The sequence below is a fragment of the Leptodactylus fuscus genome, chromosome 4 (assembly GCF_031893055.1).
Source record: "Leptodactylus fuscus isolate aLepFus1 chromosome 4, aLepFus1.hap2, whole genome shotgun sequence".
In the NCBI taxonomy this organism is placed as follows: Eukaryota; Metazoa; Chordata; class Amphibia; order Anura; family Leptodactylidae; genus Leptodactylus; species Leptodactylus fuscus.
This window is the reverse complement of record NC_134268.1, coordinates 184,961,259-184,980,820: the sequence shown is the minus strand read 5'-3', so window position 1 is coordinate 184,980,820 and position 19,562 is coordinate 184,961,259. Positions and strand designations below refer to the sequence as shown.

General features: G+C 41.2%; 1 protein-coding gene across 1 annotated transcript in view; it reads right to left on the bottom strand.

Moving 5' to 3' along the window:
- DLEC1 (DLEC1 cilia and flagella associated protein) overlaps positions 1-19,562 on the bottom strand; it is a 44,661-nt gene continuing 25,099 nt past the window's right edge. Inside the window, exons 21-38 of the mRNA XM_075272004.1 lie at positions 18,725-18,878; positions 17,335-17,445; positions 16,778-16,902; positions 16,288-16,473; positions 15,074-15,141; positions 14,450-14,601; positions 13,650-13,765; positions 9,729-9,799; positions 6,894-7,120; positions 6,168-6,335; positions 5,167-5,289; positions 4,974-5,068; positions 3,733-3,823; positions 2,393-2,587; positions 1,261-1,422; positions 1,023-1,176; positions 690-813; positions 1-124 (exon numbers count right to left, since the gene is read on the bottom strand). Of these exons, the coding sequence (XP_075128105.1) occupies positions 1-124; positions 690-813; positions 1,023-1,176; positions 1,261-1,422; positions 2,393-2,587; positions 3,733-3,823; positions 4,974-5,068; positions 5,167-5,289; positions 6,168-6,335; positions 6,894-7,120; positions 9,729-9,799; positions 13,650-13,765; positions 14,450-14,601; positions 15,074-15,141; positions 16,288-16,473; positions 16,778-16,902; positions 17,335-17,445; positions 18,725-18,878 (2,446 nt within the window). The remainder of the gene's footprint in view (positions 125-689; positions 814-1,022; positions 1,177-1,260; positions 1,423-2,392; positions 2,588-3,732; positions 3,824-4,973; positions 5,069-5,166; positions 5,290-6,167; positions 6,336-6,893; positions 7,121-9,728; positions 9,800-13,649; positions 13,766-14,449; positions 14,602-15,073; positions 15,142-16,287; positions 16,474-16,777; positions 16,903-17,334; positions 17,446-18,724; positions 18,879-19,562) is intronic.

Below are 19,562 nucleotides of genomic sequence, written 5' to 3'. Positions count from 1 at the left end.
CTACACATTGAGTAAAGCCTCATATTTCTCATCATAGGATCCTCTTCCTTTAATGTGTAGTTTCAGGGGCTTCTCTCCCAGCATGCCGTGCACCGTGACTACTGTCTCATAGTCCTTGTTTGTCCTGAGGGAGTCAAATATACAAAAAAAGGTTTCACCTCATATAACAGGATCAGTATGTGTGAGAGGATAGAGACAGAGACAGATTTATACCATATACAGAAATCCTTATCCGTCAGATGTTTCATGTACCTGAAGAACGGACTGATGACCCTACACTTACATACAGGTGACTATGTATACAAGTCAGGGTAAAGGTGGCCACACACGTGTGATTTATGTCAGCTGGGGTAACTGCCTAACATGTTTGGGGATGTCCTGAGCTTCCCCCAGCAGATGCTGTAGGTAGGAGAGAAGGAATGGGAATAATTTTATTCCATCATTTTTCCTGTATAATTTTATATGGTTGATCTTTGATTACATAAACTGTGCCAGAGATGGTCGCAGCCAATGCCCTTTACCCATATAGAACACAAGCACTGGTGGAGTGAGTCCATGTGCTAAACTCTTTAGGGGGTCGTCCCATCATGGCAGCCCCTGCCCATACTGAAGCCAGCCAAGAGATTACCTGATGGCTATTTGTGCAAGAAGAAACAGACCTGTGACTGAGTGACTATGAATCTCCTTACCTTGCTGTGAAGGACACCAGTAACATCTCCTTGCTGGATGACGTGTGACTGACATGTGCATCAAGCATCCCTCTGGTGGGGGAGATGGAGAATATTTCTTGTCCACTGTGCCTTTCTCGCTTGTCTGGCAGTGAGAATAAAGGGTTAAATTACAATATAACAGATTAGGAGATTATACAGACCTTCAGTATGCCTAGGAAAGAGGATAGGACTAGTAGACAACAAATACATCAAGTATCAGTCTATTTTCAGGTTTTTTGGGGAAGGAGGAGGTTTCCAGCCTTTTCGTTATTTGCCTTACAACAGTCGAACACTGTACTGCACTATATTTACCCAGTAAAGCCGTCCAGTAACTTTTTGATCCACTTTTGTTTATCAGAAATACTTCTTGGGTCCTTGTCTGCCCCACAAAGCATGTGCCAAAATCCACAGTATCAGAGGAGAGCTGTAATACTGGCACGGTGAGGTAGGCACTCAAGGGGACTTGCTGCAGAGATACAATTGTGCTGGGTTTAGTTGGATGACGTTGGATTTTATGTGATATCACAAGAAGGATCAATAGCAAAGTAACCTGAGTGCTGTTATTGCTGTACTCAAGGAGTAGTTGCTGGGTAAAGTGAAGCTTCTTCTCGCCATTCCCTGACTGAAGGATCTTCACACCAGGTAACATCTGATCCTCCGGCAGGTTCTGGTAAGTCAGCAGCTCCAGGGTTGTGCAGAACGATATAGTGACCTATGCAATGAAAGCATTCCCAATGTTAGATTGCAAAACAAAGTATTACATTATTGTAGAATACTCAAAGTATTCCTGACTACTGAGCACAAGAACTAGAACTTTATAACTTGCTACTTTAGAAAATCTGGTCTGAATCTGACATTTTGAGGAATTATCGCTGTATGGACTAAGTGCAGGGATAAACATGAGGCCTATGCATAAAAACGGTTATGATAAAAAGTGCTGTCTGAAATATTCTAGACCTGATTGAAACTAACATTGTTTCCTATGGGCCACATAAATACAGATCTTACAGCACAATTTATTTATATAGCGCCATTATATTCTGTAGCACTTTACACAGATATTACCAGTCACTGTCCCATATAAGGCTCACAATCTACATTCCCTATCAGTATGTCTTCAGAGTTTGGGGGGCAGGGGGGAACTGACGCAAATACAGGGAGGACATACTCTGTGCAGAAGTGTCCTTGGCTGGGTTTGAACCTAGGACTCCAGTACTGCAAAACAACAGTGCTAACCACTGTGTTACGCTGCCCCTTTGGCACAGTTCACCCATTGACAGAAGGGGCTAGCTTTCACTCCCCATGCACATCAATAAACCTTGGGCACCCAAGATTCAGTCACTGGTTAACAAATTGTCCATTCGTGGACCACTTTTGGTGGGTACTAAGTACTGCATACTGGAAACACCCCACAAGACCTGACATTTTGGAGAGATTTTGACCCAGTCTTTTTCACAATCACAATTTCATCTTTCCCAAAGTCTCTCAAATCCATACAATTGCTAATTTTTCCTACTGGCTACTATGTCTCATCCCTGGAAAGTGCCTTTGCTTTGAAATAGTCAGTGTTATGAACATTACCTGTCAGTAGTTTTAATGATATGGCTCATGACATAAGTGTATGTTTCATCAAAAAGAGAATCCTCATGAATAATACTGCAATATAACAAATTCTACCATACCAATGTATTCTGTTGGGGGTGTAGCACTATCTGCGCTGGCTGTTCATCCCGGTCACTCTGTGAAGTTTTGATGCTTTTATTTGGATCAGTAGCAACAACGGCGAAAGGTTTGGAGAGCAGCAGCCGGAAATACAGCGGCGTCTCTGTGCAATTCATCAGCTTTAATCTTCGCATTGTCATAAATTCAGTCAAAATCTGAATAAGAAAATGTTCACAGTGTTAATGATCAATGATAACTAAAAAAGTGTTAATAAGCACAGAGTTTTGTAAGCCTGCAACTTCATTGTTGTAAAGCAATAAAGTCTTGAAAAGCTCATAGATGAGAATAATATATACTGTGGGGACGTTAGCTCGGTAGAAGCAGTGGTGCGGACCCAAACAGTCAAGACGGGCACAAAACATGCAGCAAACTGGTCTATTTAGAAAAAAAACAAAAAACAGGAAAATAAATAAACCTTGACTTCAGGCACAAAATAAAAACCTGCTCGTCTGAGCCACTAGCTAAACAGAACGGATAACCTAATTATACGTGTGGCTTACTTCCAGTCACACAAACAAAACAGGAGCAATATAGTGTGACCAGACTCAGGGGAACAGAACGGGCCTTTTCTGGCCCAGTAATGAGCCAAGGATCTACACCTGGACTGAGGCCTGCTCCAAATCCGCCCTGGACCACACATGTCAGAAACCTGGGGCGGATATACCTGGACTCCAGTACTCTGCCTGTCACCTTCTCACAATACCCACACAGCTGTCAGAAGGTTTTCGCACAGACCGGCACACTGCAGCTTGCTATTTATTGTAATACACATAACTACAGAAGCCAAAAGGGTCAAACATTCTTATAAACAATTACAAAAATGGTATTAAAAAGTTGTTTCCATCTAAGCCAGTAATCCTCTATCCATAGGATCAGGGATAATTTGCAGATTGGCTAAGGTCTGCATGCTCAGAACCCCACTGATGAGGAGCACAGGGTTTTGCTCTCTGTTCTGAATGGATCGGTGGTTGGGCAGCGCGGGTACTGTTCCATTCATTTCAATGGAGGTGTTGGAGAAAGCTGAAGTACAACACTTGAAATTAATGGAATGGTGTGCCCATTCTCCAACAGACAAACCCCCAGTTTTCCTGATCAGTGGGGATCTAAGCGGTCATATTCCTACTATTCTGCAACTTATCCCCTATCCTATGGAAATGAAAAACATGCAATTTAATAAAAATGAGCCTAAGGAGTCCATAGCCTTTAAAGATTTTTTTCTCACTTCTTTACTAAGATCTGTTCCCAGTGTTAATACAAATATATGTAATAAAAAATCTACTCTATGGAATGAGATACTGACAGATGAAGACGTTCTATCAGGAATGAGATCACTTGCTACAGCATAAAACACCAGCCCTTCTTCATCCTCATCTTCAAATTCCACAGTGAGCCTAAGGAGAGAGCAAAAGACATTAGTAAAAGGAGTCTTTGGGGTTAAAAGGAAAGCATCGCCAATTTTTATAATTTATTTATTAAAGTGGAATCGCATTTTCTAATCTGTTTTTACTTTATTGTAGATTTTTTTTATTCTGTTCTGCATGTGATTATGAGGGCAGCCATCTTGCCTGAGCTTCTCCTTTGCTCTGTTAACAGCATTCAGTGATCTGCTTTGCAGCATAATCATGGTAACAACCTGGACTTGAATCATGGAGGCCTATGGAAGAGTTTTCTACATTTGGTATGTGCAGGGAGAATGTGTAATGGTGGATTTTATCTTCTTTTGTGATCCTTGCTTGCTTGTGATGTAAATTAGGTTACAGTTGTGGCGTTTTTACAGTCCCTGCAAAGTGGATGGGATTCTGGCTAATCCCATCCACACATTGCAGAAAAAGATCTGCATATAATGCAGATAACTGTAGTAAATTGCAGCATGTCACTTATACCTATGGAAATGGACTATAGATATAAATAAAGCAGAAAGTCCACAGAGTTTATGCGAAAAGTGCAAACACAATGTGTTTCCATTACAGTTTTTCAGAGCTTTTTGGCGGTGGCCTGCTACTTGGGAGCCTTTAGTCTTAGAATGGGAAAATAAGGCGATCTCAGGGACTCTGAATGAGGCATGAACATCAGGGTTAGGCTGAGTTCACACAGGGTATTTTGGTCAGGATTTTGGGGCCGTATCCGCCTCAAAATCCTGACCAAAAAGACGGCTCCCACTGAAATCAATAGGAGACGGACATGCTCATTCTTCAGGCAGAGTCGCCTTGCGATTCCGCTTGAAGACACTCCCTCGCAACTATTCCCATTCATTGGGCCTAATCCGGAGCGGAGTGCGCAACTGAATGATGATGCACTGCACCAGCATCCAATCGCGGCTACCCGTATCTTGGATCGGAACCTGAGGCGGCCTCCGCCTCAAGTTTCGGTCCAAAATACCCCGTGTGAACCCGGCCTAAGAGGAGCCAGGGTCAGTATTTCACAAACTGCAAACATTGTTGTTCTTTGCTTTAGTAGTTATGCATTTTGTGGTTTATTGGTATATAAATGTCTTATTCTTGCTTAATGTCGCTGTTCACCCAGTGCAATGACAATACTCACAGAGCAGGCTTTACAAATGCCTGGAGCTCCATTTTGATTGGTTCCACCCCATATCCATGAGGCCGTGTCACCTTCCCAGATATTTGTCTCGCAGACTACAGGAAAAAGACATATATTTCAGCTGAGTAAAACGTATTATAAAAAAGCAGCCTCCATGAACATGGTTCTCAGATAGAAGAGGAAATGTGGTTACCATATCATCCAGACTCAAAAATCCCAGGGCATATCCACTGCACTCGATCTTATTGGCGACCTCGGACAACATTAGTGGAGTGAAGGATACATGTATAGTGCTGTAGCCCCTGGCAGGAACAATCTAAAGGAATTAATTCTCATTAACATAGTTACAATTACATAGAAAAGACAATAGAAGAAGGAAAATCATTAAAAAAAAGCTATACATCAAATTGGCATGCACTAATACTCATCCCTGCTCACCGCCATATTCTCAGCACACTGGGCAATGCCCCTGCTCCAGCATGTGGAATGGCTCAGGGCCTGGAGATAAGCGGTCTGAACACATTAGATGAAAGCCGGCTTAACCCAACTATTCTGGATCTAATATACACATCTGATATACATCTTTATAAAGGCGTTCTGACTCAGATCCGATATACACCTCTAAAATAGACCTCTGTATAGCGGTGTGTTGATTCTCTTCAACAGCAAACATCAGCAAAAAAAGGGTGTAGCACGTTGGATTTCACTGCCCAATCCTTTTCTACTTGGGGGAGATAAGCTGCCGCTGACTTCTTACCACTGGAAGTATATGCACACTCAGCCAAGTCCAGCGTGCATGCGCATAGGGAGTCAAGAGGGTAGATTTAGGCTGAACACAGGTTTAGTCAATATCTGTCCAAGTTCAGTTCAAATCTGCGCCCGGTCTCTGTATAGGTATTCTGTTCACATCTCCCCATGTAAAAATACAGAGAGAAAAGCGTTACAAGCAGGACTTTTCTCTCCGCATTTTTTGCCCTTTTCGTGCGGAAACTGAATAGAAACCACGTGGTCCCAATTATAGTCTATGGGGTCCATGGGTTTCCTAAGTTAGCTGCCTCTTTATGCAGATTAGGTTTCCATTCAGGGGGTCCCCAAGCAAGCCCCCCGACTGGAAACCTGGGTGCAGATGTTAACCAAGCCTAAGATATATGAGCAGCTTTAGTTTCTGAAAAAGATACTTAAACTTTCACTTACTGTCTGCCTTGGAGTGATGCAGTATGGGTAATCAGAGGCGACCCCCTCATGGTCTCTCAGAATGACAGAAATGAATTTTTCTTCTGGTGTAACTTCAGCTTCTAGTCCATTAAGGTCCTCGCTCACCTCTTCATCTGTGTGTCCAGTCTCTTCTATTCCATCTAGATTCTAAAGAAACATCACATACCAATGGGATTCATATATAAAATACAGGTGAAATCCAGGCACAATGATCTGATACTTCATACATTTGAAGAAAACTGAGCAGGTGCCTTTAAGGAAACCCATTGTATCACTGCATAGGAGTTGTATGGAGCTTTAATGATAGATATCTATGGGGCTCAAATGTACCTCTGTGCCTCCGAATTTATACTATACATAATGAAAAACTTGAGGCATGGTCTCTATGGTGTCATATGGGGGTAATGTTTCTAGGTGAGAATCCCTCCATGTAGTCAGATGGAGCATGCCATGGCAATGAAAGGCTCTGCGCTGCTTTTATACAGGCAATGCAACTGCGCTACTGCATAGGTTGTAGACTGTCACAACCATGGCAAAGAAACAGCCACTAAAATGTGTAAGCTCTTATATATGTCACTTTTTTCTCCAAAATCAGGATTGGGTCCAAACATGATATACGATCTGCCTTTTCTTCCCTCTGGGATCCATTTTGCTATATGAATCGCACCAATCTGCCCCATATGTGAAGTCCTTATATTTAGCTACCATACATACGCTTGTAAATGAGGATGATGATGTAGTTCTTGAATTACTGGGGATTTTATCCCAGTTCATAGGAGAGTTGCCACTTTCTGGAAAATCTGGACTGGAATCGACAATTTCATTTCCATCTATATCTTTTAAAGGGAAAGGGTCTCCAAAAAGCAACAACAGGTCAAGCAGCTTAGAAGTGTCCTGTTCTCTGTTATAAGTCTCCCAGTCTATGCGAATATCTGTAACAAAAATGAATACCAATAGCTTGTGAACTGGTCAGATGCAAATCCTTTACACCTGTACTTTGCTAAGGCTCCTTAGGATAGGCCATCAATATAAAATTACTGGATTTCCAGCACCCCCACCGATCAGCTGGTTGAAGTGATCATGGTGCTTCCCATGATCTTTGCCATGCACATATAATTCAATATATATTTGGTAGTCGTTGTGCCTGGTATTGCAGCTCAGAATTGTTCCCTTGAATGACTGATCTGTAGAGAACTTCAGTCACCCTCTCAGGCACTACATAATAGATGTATACTGCTGTTCCTGGTAAACTGTGAAGGTGACTATTGTACCTTTAGTCTATTGATCAGTCCCAACCAATATACTGATGGCTAAATATAGATAGGCAATGGGTCATGGAATTGAAATCAAAGTCCCGGCGCTAGTGTCACGGCCATTTTGGGTGGAGTCACAGTTGAAAAAACTCTGCCTCCAGTTCAAAATAAAATACCAGTAACTCATAATTGTTGATCACATTATACAATTATTAATATTGTATAATTAATTAGATGTATAATTTGCTGTATATTTACTTTCATAGGAATCAATCACAAGCTTTTATTGCAAATTAAAGGGTCTTTATTGCATTTATCTGACCATCGCCATCAGCCATTTATGAAGGAGTTGGAGTTGTTGGAGGTTTGGCTGACTTCACAGCCCTGGATAGGTCTTCAATACAAAGTAGTAGCCCCAGGAAACCTGTAATGGCTAGTTGTATATGACTGAGTTTCACTCATGAAACTCGGTCCGTATGTTAGCCAGATTTACCAGCTTTACTTTTTGGGGGGCTTCTACATTTTCCAAAGATGACTTTCTTATTCTCTTGCAGCTCAATTTTCATGAAATCAGAATTTTTATTCTCTAGAGCAGAGTAAATCTCCAGTAGGAGAAGAAATACCCCTAAAGTCTTTTTCAGCTGCTATGCATAACAATATAACACTGATTTTCATGAAAATGGAGCAACAATGCAGAATAAGACAGACATCTTTGGAAAGTGTAGAAGCTGCACTACAAGATACTGTCCTCTCTTTAAACCAAAATGCACTGATTCTAAAGTTCATTCATTTCTGGTAGCTGATAGAGATGAGTGAACAGTAAAATGTTCGAGGTTCGATATTCGTTTCGAGTAGCCCCTCAATATTCGACTACTCGAATCGAATATCGAACCCTATTATAGTCTATGGGGGGAAAATGCTCGTTTCAGGGGTAGGCAACATTCGATCAAATTATACTTACCAAGTCCACGAGTGAGGGTCGGGCTGGATCCTCCGAGAAGTCTTCTCCGTGCAGCACTACAAGCGGACATGCGCAGTCGGCTCTGCCCAGGCCCGATGCCTAGCAGAGTGAATTCAGAGCCGGAAGACGCCGCGGGGAAGCTGAACGGAGAAGACTTCTAAAGGTAGGAGAAGAACCAGCGTTGATTGGCCGACTGTATAGCATTCGGCCAATCAATGCTGGTTCTGCATCGAACTTTTCCATTCGAATAGCGAGTGGTACTCGATCGAGTACAAGTATTTCGATCGAATACCTACTCGATCGAATACTACTCGCTCATCTCTAGTAGCTGATCATCCTTTTATTTTCAGCCCCAATTATAAAATTCCTTGAAATAAAAAAAATAAAAAAATCTGCAAGGCTGAGGCCCCCCTTACAGAAATGCTTTTTTGTTGCAGATACTGCTGCAGTTTTTTGAGCCAAACCCAGGAATCGATACAAACGAAATGGGAAATATACAGGAAGTTCTTGTATTTCTCCCTTCTACTTAATCCATTCTTGGTTTTGGCAGAATAAACACAGAAAAAATCTGCAAGAAAAAAGCTGTTCCACAACTTGGCCTTAGCCTTATAGTTGTATATTTTGTGTCTGGTGTCAGGTCCTCTACCTTTACATAGTTTCTGTAGTGATAATTTAAGGTATTTGATAATCTGGCTCCTATCTGTTCCCATTCATGTCACACTAAATTATCACACTAAGTTTTACAGTATTTTTCTTCTGTATATTGATATTGGCTCAGCTGTATTACCAGAGAGATCAAAAAATCTCCAGCAACAACAATGCCAATCCCGGAAACACGTAGGCTTTCTGTCATACCGCTGCACTAAGGACTTTTAATGTGAATACCGTTCACCACAAATAAAAGTTATGTTTAATCTTCATGGATTCCGGATCGTTGTTGCTGGAGATTTTTTGATTTATCTACTACTGCTGTGCATTGTCTCTGCCGAGGGAGATTTCCGAGCACCGATCACTACGTATCCGCCTAGCACCACCAGTTGATGTGAGTAATTTCTCATTTTTTACTCTTTCAAATATTGATTGAGTCGACATCATCTGAATACCGTATATTATTTGCACTACATTCGGAATAGAGCAGTTTGCATTTTTTCTTGATTTTCTTCTGTATTACCAGACAGCCCATGGATAACCCTTTTTACAAATGGAGAATTTTGTTCCTTATGTCCTAGGTCTCCATGCTTGATAAAAACTGAAGTCACTCAAGTGACATTGGGTGAACAAATAAATGCAAAATTTTTACAGTACAGTAAGCGGACCCACACTTACCATATGGACTGGGATTGTTAATACGCAGGCATCGAGACACTGTATCTCCACCAGACACATGGGTTCCAAACCTTAAAAATAATACATTTATAACCTATAATTTATATAGCAACACCACATTGCTCAGTGCTGAAAATTGCATATATCCACATGTTAGTTCCTGTCCCCAGCAGCGCTCAAAATCAAGTTCTCTCTCAGAGGTTAAGACTAGAGATGAGCGAACACTAAAATGTTCGAGGTTCGAAATTCGATTCGAACAGCCGCTCACTGTTCGAGTGTTCGAATGGGTTTCGAACCCCATTATAGTCTATGGGGAACATAAACTCGTTAAGGGGGAAACCCAAATTCGTGTCTGGAGGGTCACCAAGTCCACTATGACACCCCAGGAAATGATACCAACACCCTGGAATGACACTGGGACAGCAGGGGAAGCATGTCTGGGGGCATAAAAGTCACTTTATTTCATGGAAATCCCTGTCAGTTTGCGATTTTCGCAAGCTAACTTTTCCCCATAGAAATGCATTGGCCAGTGCTGATTGGCCAGAGTACGGAACTCGATCAATCAGCGCTGGCTCTGCTGGAGGAGGCGGAGTCTAAGATCGCTCCACACCAGTCTCCATTCAGGTCCGACCTTAGACTCCGCCTCCTCCGGCAGAGCCAGCGCTGATTGGCCGAAGGCTGGCCAATGCATTCCTATGCGAATGCAGAGACTTAGCAGTGCTGAGTCAGTTTTGCTCAACTACACATCTGATGCACACTCGGCACTGCTACATCAGATGTAGCAATCTGATGTAGCAGAGCCGAGGGTGCACTAGAACCCCTGTGCAAACTCAGTTCACGCTAATAGAATGCATTGGCCAGCGCTGATTGGCCAATGCATTCTATTAGCCCGATGAAGTAGAGCTGAATGTGTGTGCTAAGCACACACATTCAGCACTGCTTCATCAAGCCAATACAATGCATTAGCCAGTGCTGATTGGCCAGAGTACGGAATTCGGCCAATCAGCGCTGGCTCTGCTGGAGGAGGCGGAGTCTAAGGTCGGACCTGAATGGAGACTGGTGTGGAGCGATCTTAGACTCCGCCTCCTCCAGCAGAGCCAGCGCTGATTGGCCGAATTCCGTACTCTGGCCAATCAGCGCTGGCCAATGCATTCTATTAGCGTGAACTGAGTTTGCACAGGGGTTCTAGTGCACCCTCGGCTCTGCTACATCAGATTGCTACATCTGATGTAGCAGTGCCGAGTGTGCATCAGATGTGTAGTTGAGCAAAACTGACTCAGCACTGCTAAGTCTCTGCATTCGCATAGGAATGCATTGGCCAGCCTTCGGCCAATCAGCGCTGGCTCTGCCAGAGGAGGCGGAGTCTAAGGTCGGACCTGAATGGAGACTGGTGTGGAGCGATCTTAGACTCCGCCTCCTCCAGCAGAGCCAGCGCTGATTGGCCGAATTCCGTACTCTGGCCAATCAGCGCTGGCCAATGCATTCTATTAGCCCGATGAAGTAGAGCTGAATGTGTGTGCTTAGCACACACATTCAGCTCTACTTCATCGGGCTAATAGAATGCATTGGCCAATCAGCGCTGGCCAATGCATTCTATTAGCTTGATGAAGCGGAGTGTGCACAAGGGTTCAAGCGCACCCTCGGCTCTGATGTAGCAGAGCCGAGGGTGCACAAGGGTTCAAGTACACCCTCGGCTCTCCTACATCAGAGCCGAGGGTGCGCTTGAACCCTTGTGCAGCCTCGGCTCTGCTACATCAGAGCCGAGGGTGCGCTTGAACCCTTGTGCACACTCTGCTTCATCAAGCTAATAGAATGCATTGGCCAGCACTGATTGGCCAGAGTACGGAATTCGGCCAATCAGTGCTGGCCAATGCATCCCTATGGGAAAAAGTTTATCTCACAAAAATCACAATTACACACCCGATAGAGCCCCAAAAAGTTATTTTTAATAACATTCCCCCCTAAATAAAGGTTATCCCTAGCTATCCCTGCCTGTACAGCTATCCCTGTCTCATAGTCACAAAGTTCACATTCTCATATGACCCGGATTTGAAATCCACTATTCGTCTAAAATGGAGGTCACCTGATTTCGGCAGCCAATGACTTTTTCCAATTTTTTTCAATGCCCCCGGTGTCGTAGTTCCTGTCCCACCTCCCCTGCGCTGTTATTGGTGCAAAAAAGGCGCCAGGGAAGGTGGGAGGGGAATCGAATTTTGGCGCACTTTACCACGCGGTGTTCGATTCGATTTGAACATGGCGAACACCCTGATATCCGATCGAACATGTGTTTGATAGAACACTGTTCGCTCATCTCTAGTTAAGACCCTACGTAGCAAACCGAAGCTAAAAAAAAAAAAATCTAATGGAAAAAAACCCATCTTTTTTTCTGTTAAGTTTTTCATTGGATTTTTCTTCCCTTATTAAATCTATAGGGAAACTGCTCATCATTCTACAGATAAAACTGACATGCAACATTTTTCAAAACTGCATGCAATTTTGAAAAAAAAAAAAAAGCTTATTTTTTCAACAATGTGTGGATCAGATTAACCAAAATCTCATTCACTTTGCTTGTACTGTAAAACACAGCATTTTTTTCGCTACATTTCTACAGCAGCCAAAAACACTATTTCCACAACTTGGGGCCTTGGGCTAATGTTTTTAATAATAAACTTTATTTGTATAGCACCAACATATTCCATAGTACTTTACAAATCAGAAAGACAATATTAGACATTATAATGTGACAAAGAAATAAACATATCAAACAATAGAAGTAAGGTCGCATGATTTTACATTCTATGAGGAGAGGGGGGGAGAGAAGAGGTCAGAGGGCTTGTTTTCTACAATGGTCCAGCCTTCTTTTAATAGAAAATGTTGTGCAACTGAAGCTGTATGAGCCGTCACCAGCCAGTATCTGTCAATATACAGATATTAAGTGCTAGGAGTGCATTGTAACGTCTAGATGGAGAGGATAGGATCTGAGGAACCAAGGAAGAAGGATAAAAATAGTCATTGTTCTACACCTCTGCACACTACACAGTGATCAGGTCATGTAATACAGACCAAACAGATGTGATTTTAGGGCAGTTTTGAAGCTGCTGTAGTTGGAGATTAATCGGATTGTCCAGGGTAAAGCGTTCCAGAGCATCGGTGCAGCTCGAGAAAAGTTTAGGAGACAGGAGTGAGATGTCTGGATAGCAGAGGATGCAAGTCTAAAGTCATTGTCAGACTGGGGAGGATGACTAAGGTGACGAGAAAGGAGATATAGGGGGAGCAGTGCTATAGATGAATTTGTGGGTCCGTGTGATAATTTTCTATTGTATTCTGTGATGGATGAGCAACCAATACATCGACTGACACAAGGTAGATGCGTCTGTGTACCAGTTGGACAGAAAGATAAGTCTGGCAGCTGCATTCAGGACAGATTGTAGTGGGGAGAGTTTAGTAAGAGGAATCCCAATTAGAAGATAAATGCCATAGTAAAGACAAAAGAGAATCAGAGCAACAACGAGGGGTTTTGATATATCCACAGTGAGAAAAGGGCGAATTCTAGAGATGTTTTTGAGATACAGGTGACAAGAGTATGTAAGTGTCTGACTATGTGGAGTGAAGGAGAGATCTGAAACAAATACAACCCTAAGACAGTGGGCATGCCGCCTCAGTGCGATGTAAAGGTGACAGACAAAGAGATATCAGGGTCAGGGCAGCTAGAAGATGGAGGGAACACAAGAAATTTAGTTTTTGAAAGATTCAATTTCAGCTAAAGAGAAGACATGATGTTGGAGACAGCAAAGACACAGTCACTGGTGTCCTGTCGTAGAGCAAGGGTGACTTCACGCATAAGGAGATTACTCAGAAAAAAAAGGTTTATACATAATATATCTCCAAACTGTACGGTATTACAATTGAAGTGCACTGTACCTTATTACAGGTCCTACCGTCTGTTGGTCTGGTCTTGGTCCTGTCATCTGGAAGTATAGAGGACATCCTTTCACAGTCATCTTTATGGGAATCTCCTTAGGATTTAGATCTCCAACCTTAATTGATAAATCAATAGAACTTATCAGGTAGCATATAAAAAAAATATATGAATTTATATACAGGCATATATTCTAAACTTTACTTCACACTAGTATTAGGGATTCCATTCTTTGGGTGCACTTGGAGACCCAAAAATCATACTGTGCACTTTTGTCATCCATCTTTTTTGTCATCCACTTAAATAGCAGTTACCTGCAGAATCCCGCAGACCCCATAGACTGTAATGGGGACTGCAGGGTTTGCACCTGGTCCATAGCTCTGTACATACAGACACAACTGTCAGTCACTGACTTCTCAACATAGAAAGAGCAGAGAAGGCAATGGATAAAAGATACTTTTCCTACAAAAATATATGTCAATTTGCTCAGCTCCTCCTGCTCTATAACAAGACGTCTGCAGACTGAACAGCATCTTCCATGTGACAGGTTCCCTTTAACTCTTCTGCCTAAGTAGGCTTATGGCAAAAAAGATGGATGACAAAAGTGCACAGTATGATTCTCTTCTGACCAGACAATATGGCTTCCAAAATTTTTGCAAGCAGCTAAATACAAGCATAAATGGAAAATGGCCATGAAACCCATTTACAGAGTGAATCCAATAAGTGACTAGTACCAACACTTAAGAATTCTTTATACCTGGATACATTATCATAAACTCAGGTTTGCCATACACTCACATACCGTGCAGACAAGCAGATCTGAATACTCTCCCCACATATTATTATAAGCAGTGACATCTATGGAGATCTGCTGAAAAGGCCCCAGGGTTCCAGTGCTTGGTTGCGGGATAAATGCAGCCCCTTTTCCATCTGCCAATATTGACATTCTGAAATCTAAAAACACATAAGAAGATGCTATAACTGTCTTATAACATCAACACAGAAAAATACCCGCAACGGAAATGCTGCAAGTTCAAATCAAAAAAAGCTTTATTGGCACGTCCAAATATTGCGTTTTTGGAAATTTCTGCATGTCACTTCTACCTACGGAAATGACGGCAGTATCCCTATAGATATAATTGAAAAGTGCTGTTTGAAAAACTGCTATGCGTTTCTGCAATGGTTTTTCCCGCAGCGCTTTATGGCTGCAGTCTGCTAAGGCACCAAGTTGTGGAAAACCTTCTTTTTTGTTGTAGATTTTGCTGCACTTTTTTAGTCTTCTTCCTTCTACTCCATCCATGCCTAGCTTTGGCTCAAAAAACTGCAGCAAAAAAAACAAAACTGCTTTTCCACAACATGGGTCCTCAACCTAACAAGACTTTTCCAATGACGTCATTTGTTATAATAAATAGTTCGGATCACCTACCCGCATCTGACCTTTTTGTAACTTCTTTGGCAAACCGAGCCGTCCTCTGTATGAGAAAAGATGTTGAACTATAAGATTAAAAAATATTCAGAATCACATCAGAGGAATTCAGTAAAACATACAGAAACTCTATGGCGGTATCTTACTATAATACAAAACTACTGCTCCACTGAGATTTGTACATATCTAATATTCCATGATACTGGACACATACAAACCTTAACTAGTTCAGTACTGGCCTATTTTCACAGGAAAAGGACCTGACTCATTTTTGTGTTGTGTTGTACACAGTTTTGAGGGCTATAACATTATTTTCCTTTGGAGTATTCAAAAATTTTTGAATGTTTTTATTCACTGACAGCTTTGCCGGTATCTGCCCCGGTTGCAAGGATATCCTGTCCTGTGTCCTTTCCTTAGGTTGATTGGCCTCAGCGGTCATGTAACACATAGCAAATTCAATACAGATAATTGGGGGTTATTCACATGACCGTTATTTTGACAGTACACTTGTAAAGGACTGTCAAAATATAAGTCATGTTCTATTTTTTTCCATTTTACATGGGAGATCTGTGAAAATAGGTGACCCTCTAATGCAAGACTACCATGAAAAGTGAATGTTTTCCTCGGTTGTATGGATTTACCATTACCCTTAAAAGGGGTTTCCAGGCAAAAACGGACAACTCCTTCAACTTTTAAATCAGTTGGGGTCAGTGAAAAAAAATGTAAAAAAATTCATACTCACCTGTCCCCGATGCTCTGGTGTCCTCCCAGCACGTTCCAGTTCTTCATTCCGGGGTTCCGCAGAAGCCGTTGATTGGCCTTGGCATGACCGCTGAAGCCAATCTGCAGCCTCAGCAAGAGACCTGTAATGTCAAGGTAATGACATCGCATGCCCTTCGCTGATTGGCCTCAGTGGTCACATGACGCTGGAAGAAACCAGTTGAGCAGAAGAACTGGAACGTGTCAGGCGGACATCGGAGCATAGGGGACAGGTGAGTATGATTTTTTTTTTTTCACTGCCCCGGTTGATTTAAATGTTAAAGGGGTTATCCATTTTTGCCTGGACAACACCTTTAAACAGAATTCTTATTAGATTGATAACTTAAAAAAGTGAGAAAAAATACAGATATTACATACTATGTTACGAGCATCATCTAGTGACTTATCTATATAATAGCATGACATTATGAATGTGTCTTATTCAGATGACTTACTTGGAGCTTCTCGGTGCTTGTGGTGTAGAGCAACCACTAAAATAAGAGACCTGTATTGAAAATGGTGCGGATATTCCAGAATGATTTGTGATATATAACGTCTGCTTTACTGCACTCTGCAAAATAACCTCTGATCCAAAGTCAAGAAGCAACTCCTGAGAATTTGATGGAAGGAATTCATTTACTCTGCAGAGAAAAGAAAAAAATGACAAACTACAATATCCAATATTGTTAATTTATATTTATAAAATGAATTATTTTTAATTATATTATACAATTACTAATATTGTATGTACTCATTTACTTTCATAGGAATATAATCACTGGCTTTTTAATGTATTATCAGATCTTTACTGATTCTGACTGACATTTATGAAGGAGTTGGAGTCGGGCTGAGGATAAATATAGGAGCCGGAGTTGGTGGTTTGGCTTCGAGACACCACAGTCCTAGAGGGAATGTCTAATAACTATGATCAATAGACAGTCTTACCTCTCCACTGGAGCTGATAAGGAGTAGCTGACATGAAGTCCTTTAGCTTTTGCTTTTACCTTTAGAACCAAAGGTTCCTTCATGTCTTCAACCAGACAGCGTAAAGTCAGGTCATTTATTTCATCCTAAACAGAAACATGAACAAAATTGCTCAGGACATTTGTCATACTTAACCTAAAGAAGGCCATAGATCTTACATAGCTATTAGAGAGATGAAATATAATGTGATGTGTTTTCCGCTTTTCTTTTTTTCCCCACACCATTTTTTTGCTACGTGGGGCATTAGCCCAAAATGTCATAAAGTCTCCAACATGGTAACTACAACAAACCCTACAAAAAATGCCATTAGACAGCACCATAGATGGAAGGAAATATAAAAAACGTACAAGTGTCAGAATATGACGATGCAAAGAAATTTTACTTTACAAAGTTTTTTTTTATTTGTTATTATTACCTTTTTCAAGTATTAGAATATAACAAACTAATATCAAGCTGAGAAAAATAAAAAAACTGAATAAAAGTACTGCCAAAAGGTGGAGAGAAAAATGACTACTTACTAATGTATAGGTTTCCAGTGTCACACACATCTCTGACTCTTCATTTGGTCCTAACAAGCCACTCATTGGAGTTACTTTGACTGTATAAGCATCAGTATGGCCCGCTGTAAGCTGCAGAATATACACATTATTTGTATTTTTGATATAACAGGTATATAGATACCAGCCCATTCTTTTAAAGGTAAGGGTGCATAATATTTTTTGGTCCTTAAGGGGGTATTACCAGCTTAGACAGTTATGGCATATCAAGTGTACAGTATGCCATAAAAGTCTGATACAGGCAGTTCCACTTCAGAACTCCCACCTATCAAGAAAATGGAGTCCTCCAGAGAGGAGAAGAATATGCATGCAAGTGGCTGTCCCCATTGGAGATTAGTGGTTTTATGGCAACAGCCTAGGAATTCACAACATCCATACACTATAATGGCGAGACCTACAAACATAGACTGCCATATATTCCTGGACCTAAGTGTACCAAACAGGGCTAAAGGGACCCTGTTATATACAGTACTGTGCAAAGGTTTCAGGCTGGTGTGGGAGAAAATGCAGTAAAGTATAATCCCTTCAAAAATAGAAGAGTTAATTTATTTTTGTCAACTAACAATATGATGGAAATGAAGGAAAGAGAAATCTGAATTCCCATCATTATGTGGTGGAAGTCCTAAAAGTGATGATATGGCCCCCGCAGAGCGCTGATCTCATCGTCATCCAGTCTGTCTGGGATTACATGAAGAGACAGATGGATTGGAGCAAGTCTACATCCACAAGAGATGTGGGCTTAGTTCTCCAAGATGTTCGGAACAATCTCCCTGTCGAGTTCCTTCAAAAACTGTCTGGGATTTAGATTTCTTTTTTATTTGTTCACTTGATTTTGTTACTGGACAAAAACTATTAACACCTCTATTTGTGAAAGCAGTACAGTATGAGTGACCCAGAAATGGCCATATAGTATTTACCGGTCCCTGATTCTGAACTGTGTGCCCTTCCTCTTCCTTCTGACATAAAAATTACATATAAGCAGCCACACACAGACAAGCATTTCTGTCTCCAGATGGTTGACAGCCACATAGAATGCCGTTACAGGCCGCAGGTTATGCGCCACTACTCTAGAGAACCATAATACTGATTTATTATGTGAAAAATCATAACCATAATGTTTTTCATGTGTCTACACCATGTACTGTATTTGTTCATTTGTTTTGTGCAATCCAAAGTCTTGTATTTTCAATATTTTAGGCAAGCAACTCATCTATATTTACTTTACATTGTTCTTATATTATTCTCAGATAAAAAAAAGTATGTTCCCTTCATCTGCACTGTTGATATATTTTAAAAAATCAGTTTTTGTTTCATATCACTGAATTTAATACAAAAGTATAATTTTTTTTACCTCCTGCCAGGAAAACTTTGCAGGGAGTAGTCCCTGGTTAAACATTTTTATAGTTGACTTTGCTGGGACTCCTATGTAGATCTCACTGAACACCAAAGCACTGGAAAGTAGGCAAACCTGGGGCACCTGGACATCAGCCGTGACAGAAAGGTAGCTGGAATAAATGGAATAGAGAACGCAACTGGAAATTTAAGATAAAAATCACAAAGATAAAATATATAGTGTAATGTTAGGTGTATACTATAGGCTCATACATTTCTATCTGACATGGGTCTGAATACAACTGTGTGCAAGAGGCCTAAGAAGAAATAAAGTTACAATGTGACTATGATACTAAGTTATGTCCTGCCTAATATCCAACTCATACACATTTAAACCATCCTGTTATTTAAAAGGGATAGTCCAAGGGGTAAAAACACTATTTCCCTCCTGTCTAAAATGATAACTGGATTTATTTATACACTTCAATCTCCAGATATCAGTGCTGGTCCAGGCACCTCCACATCTGGTTAGCGTTTGTGGCGCTTTTGAGATATAAAACATATCAATAAATCCAATCCAAGTGAAATATTTTGTTCCTCAGACAGTCTCCTTTGGGCCTCTGTCACATAGCCTCTATACACTGTTATACTGTTTTTGGTAGCGTAGAATAATACAGTCAACATTTATTTAAAGAGGACCTTTCACCTCCTCCAAAAAGTCCAATTGTTTACATCATTAAATAGCTGCCACCCCCACCGATTCCAGCACAGTTGGAATTCTCTCTGTAGTCCCCATCATTCGTGAGCAATCAATGCTGTAAGTTTTGGTGCGTCATTTGTTGTTTAGGCTCTGTGCT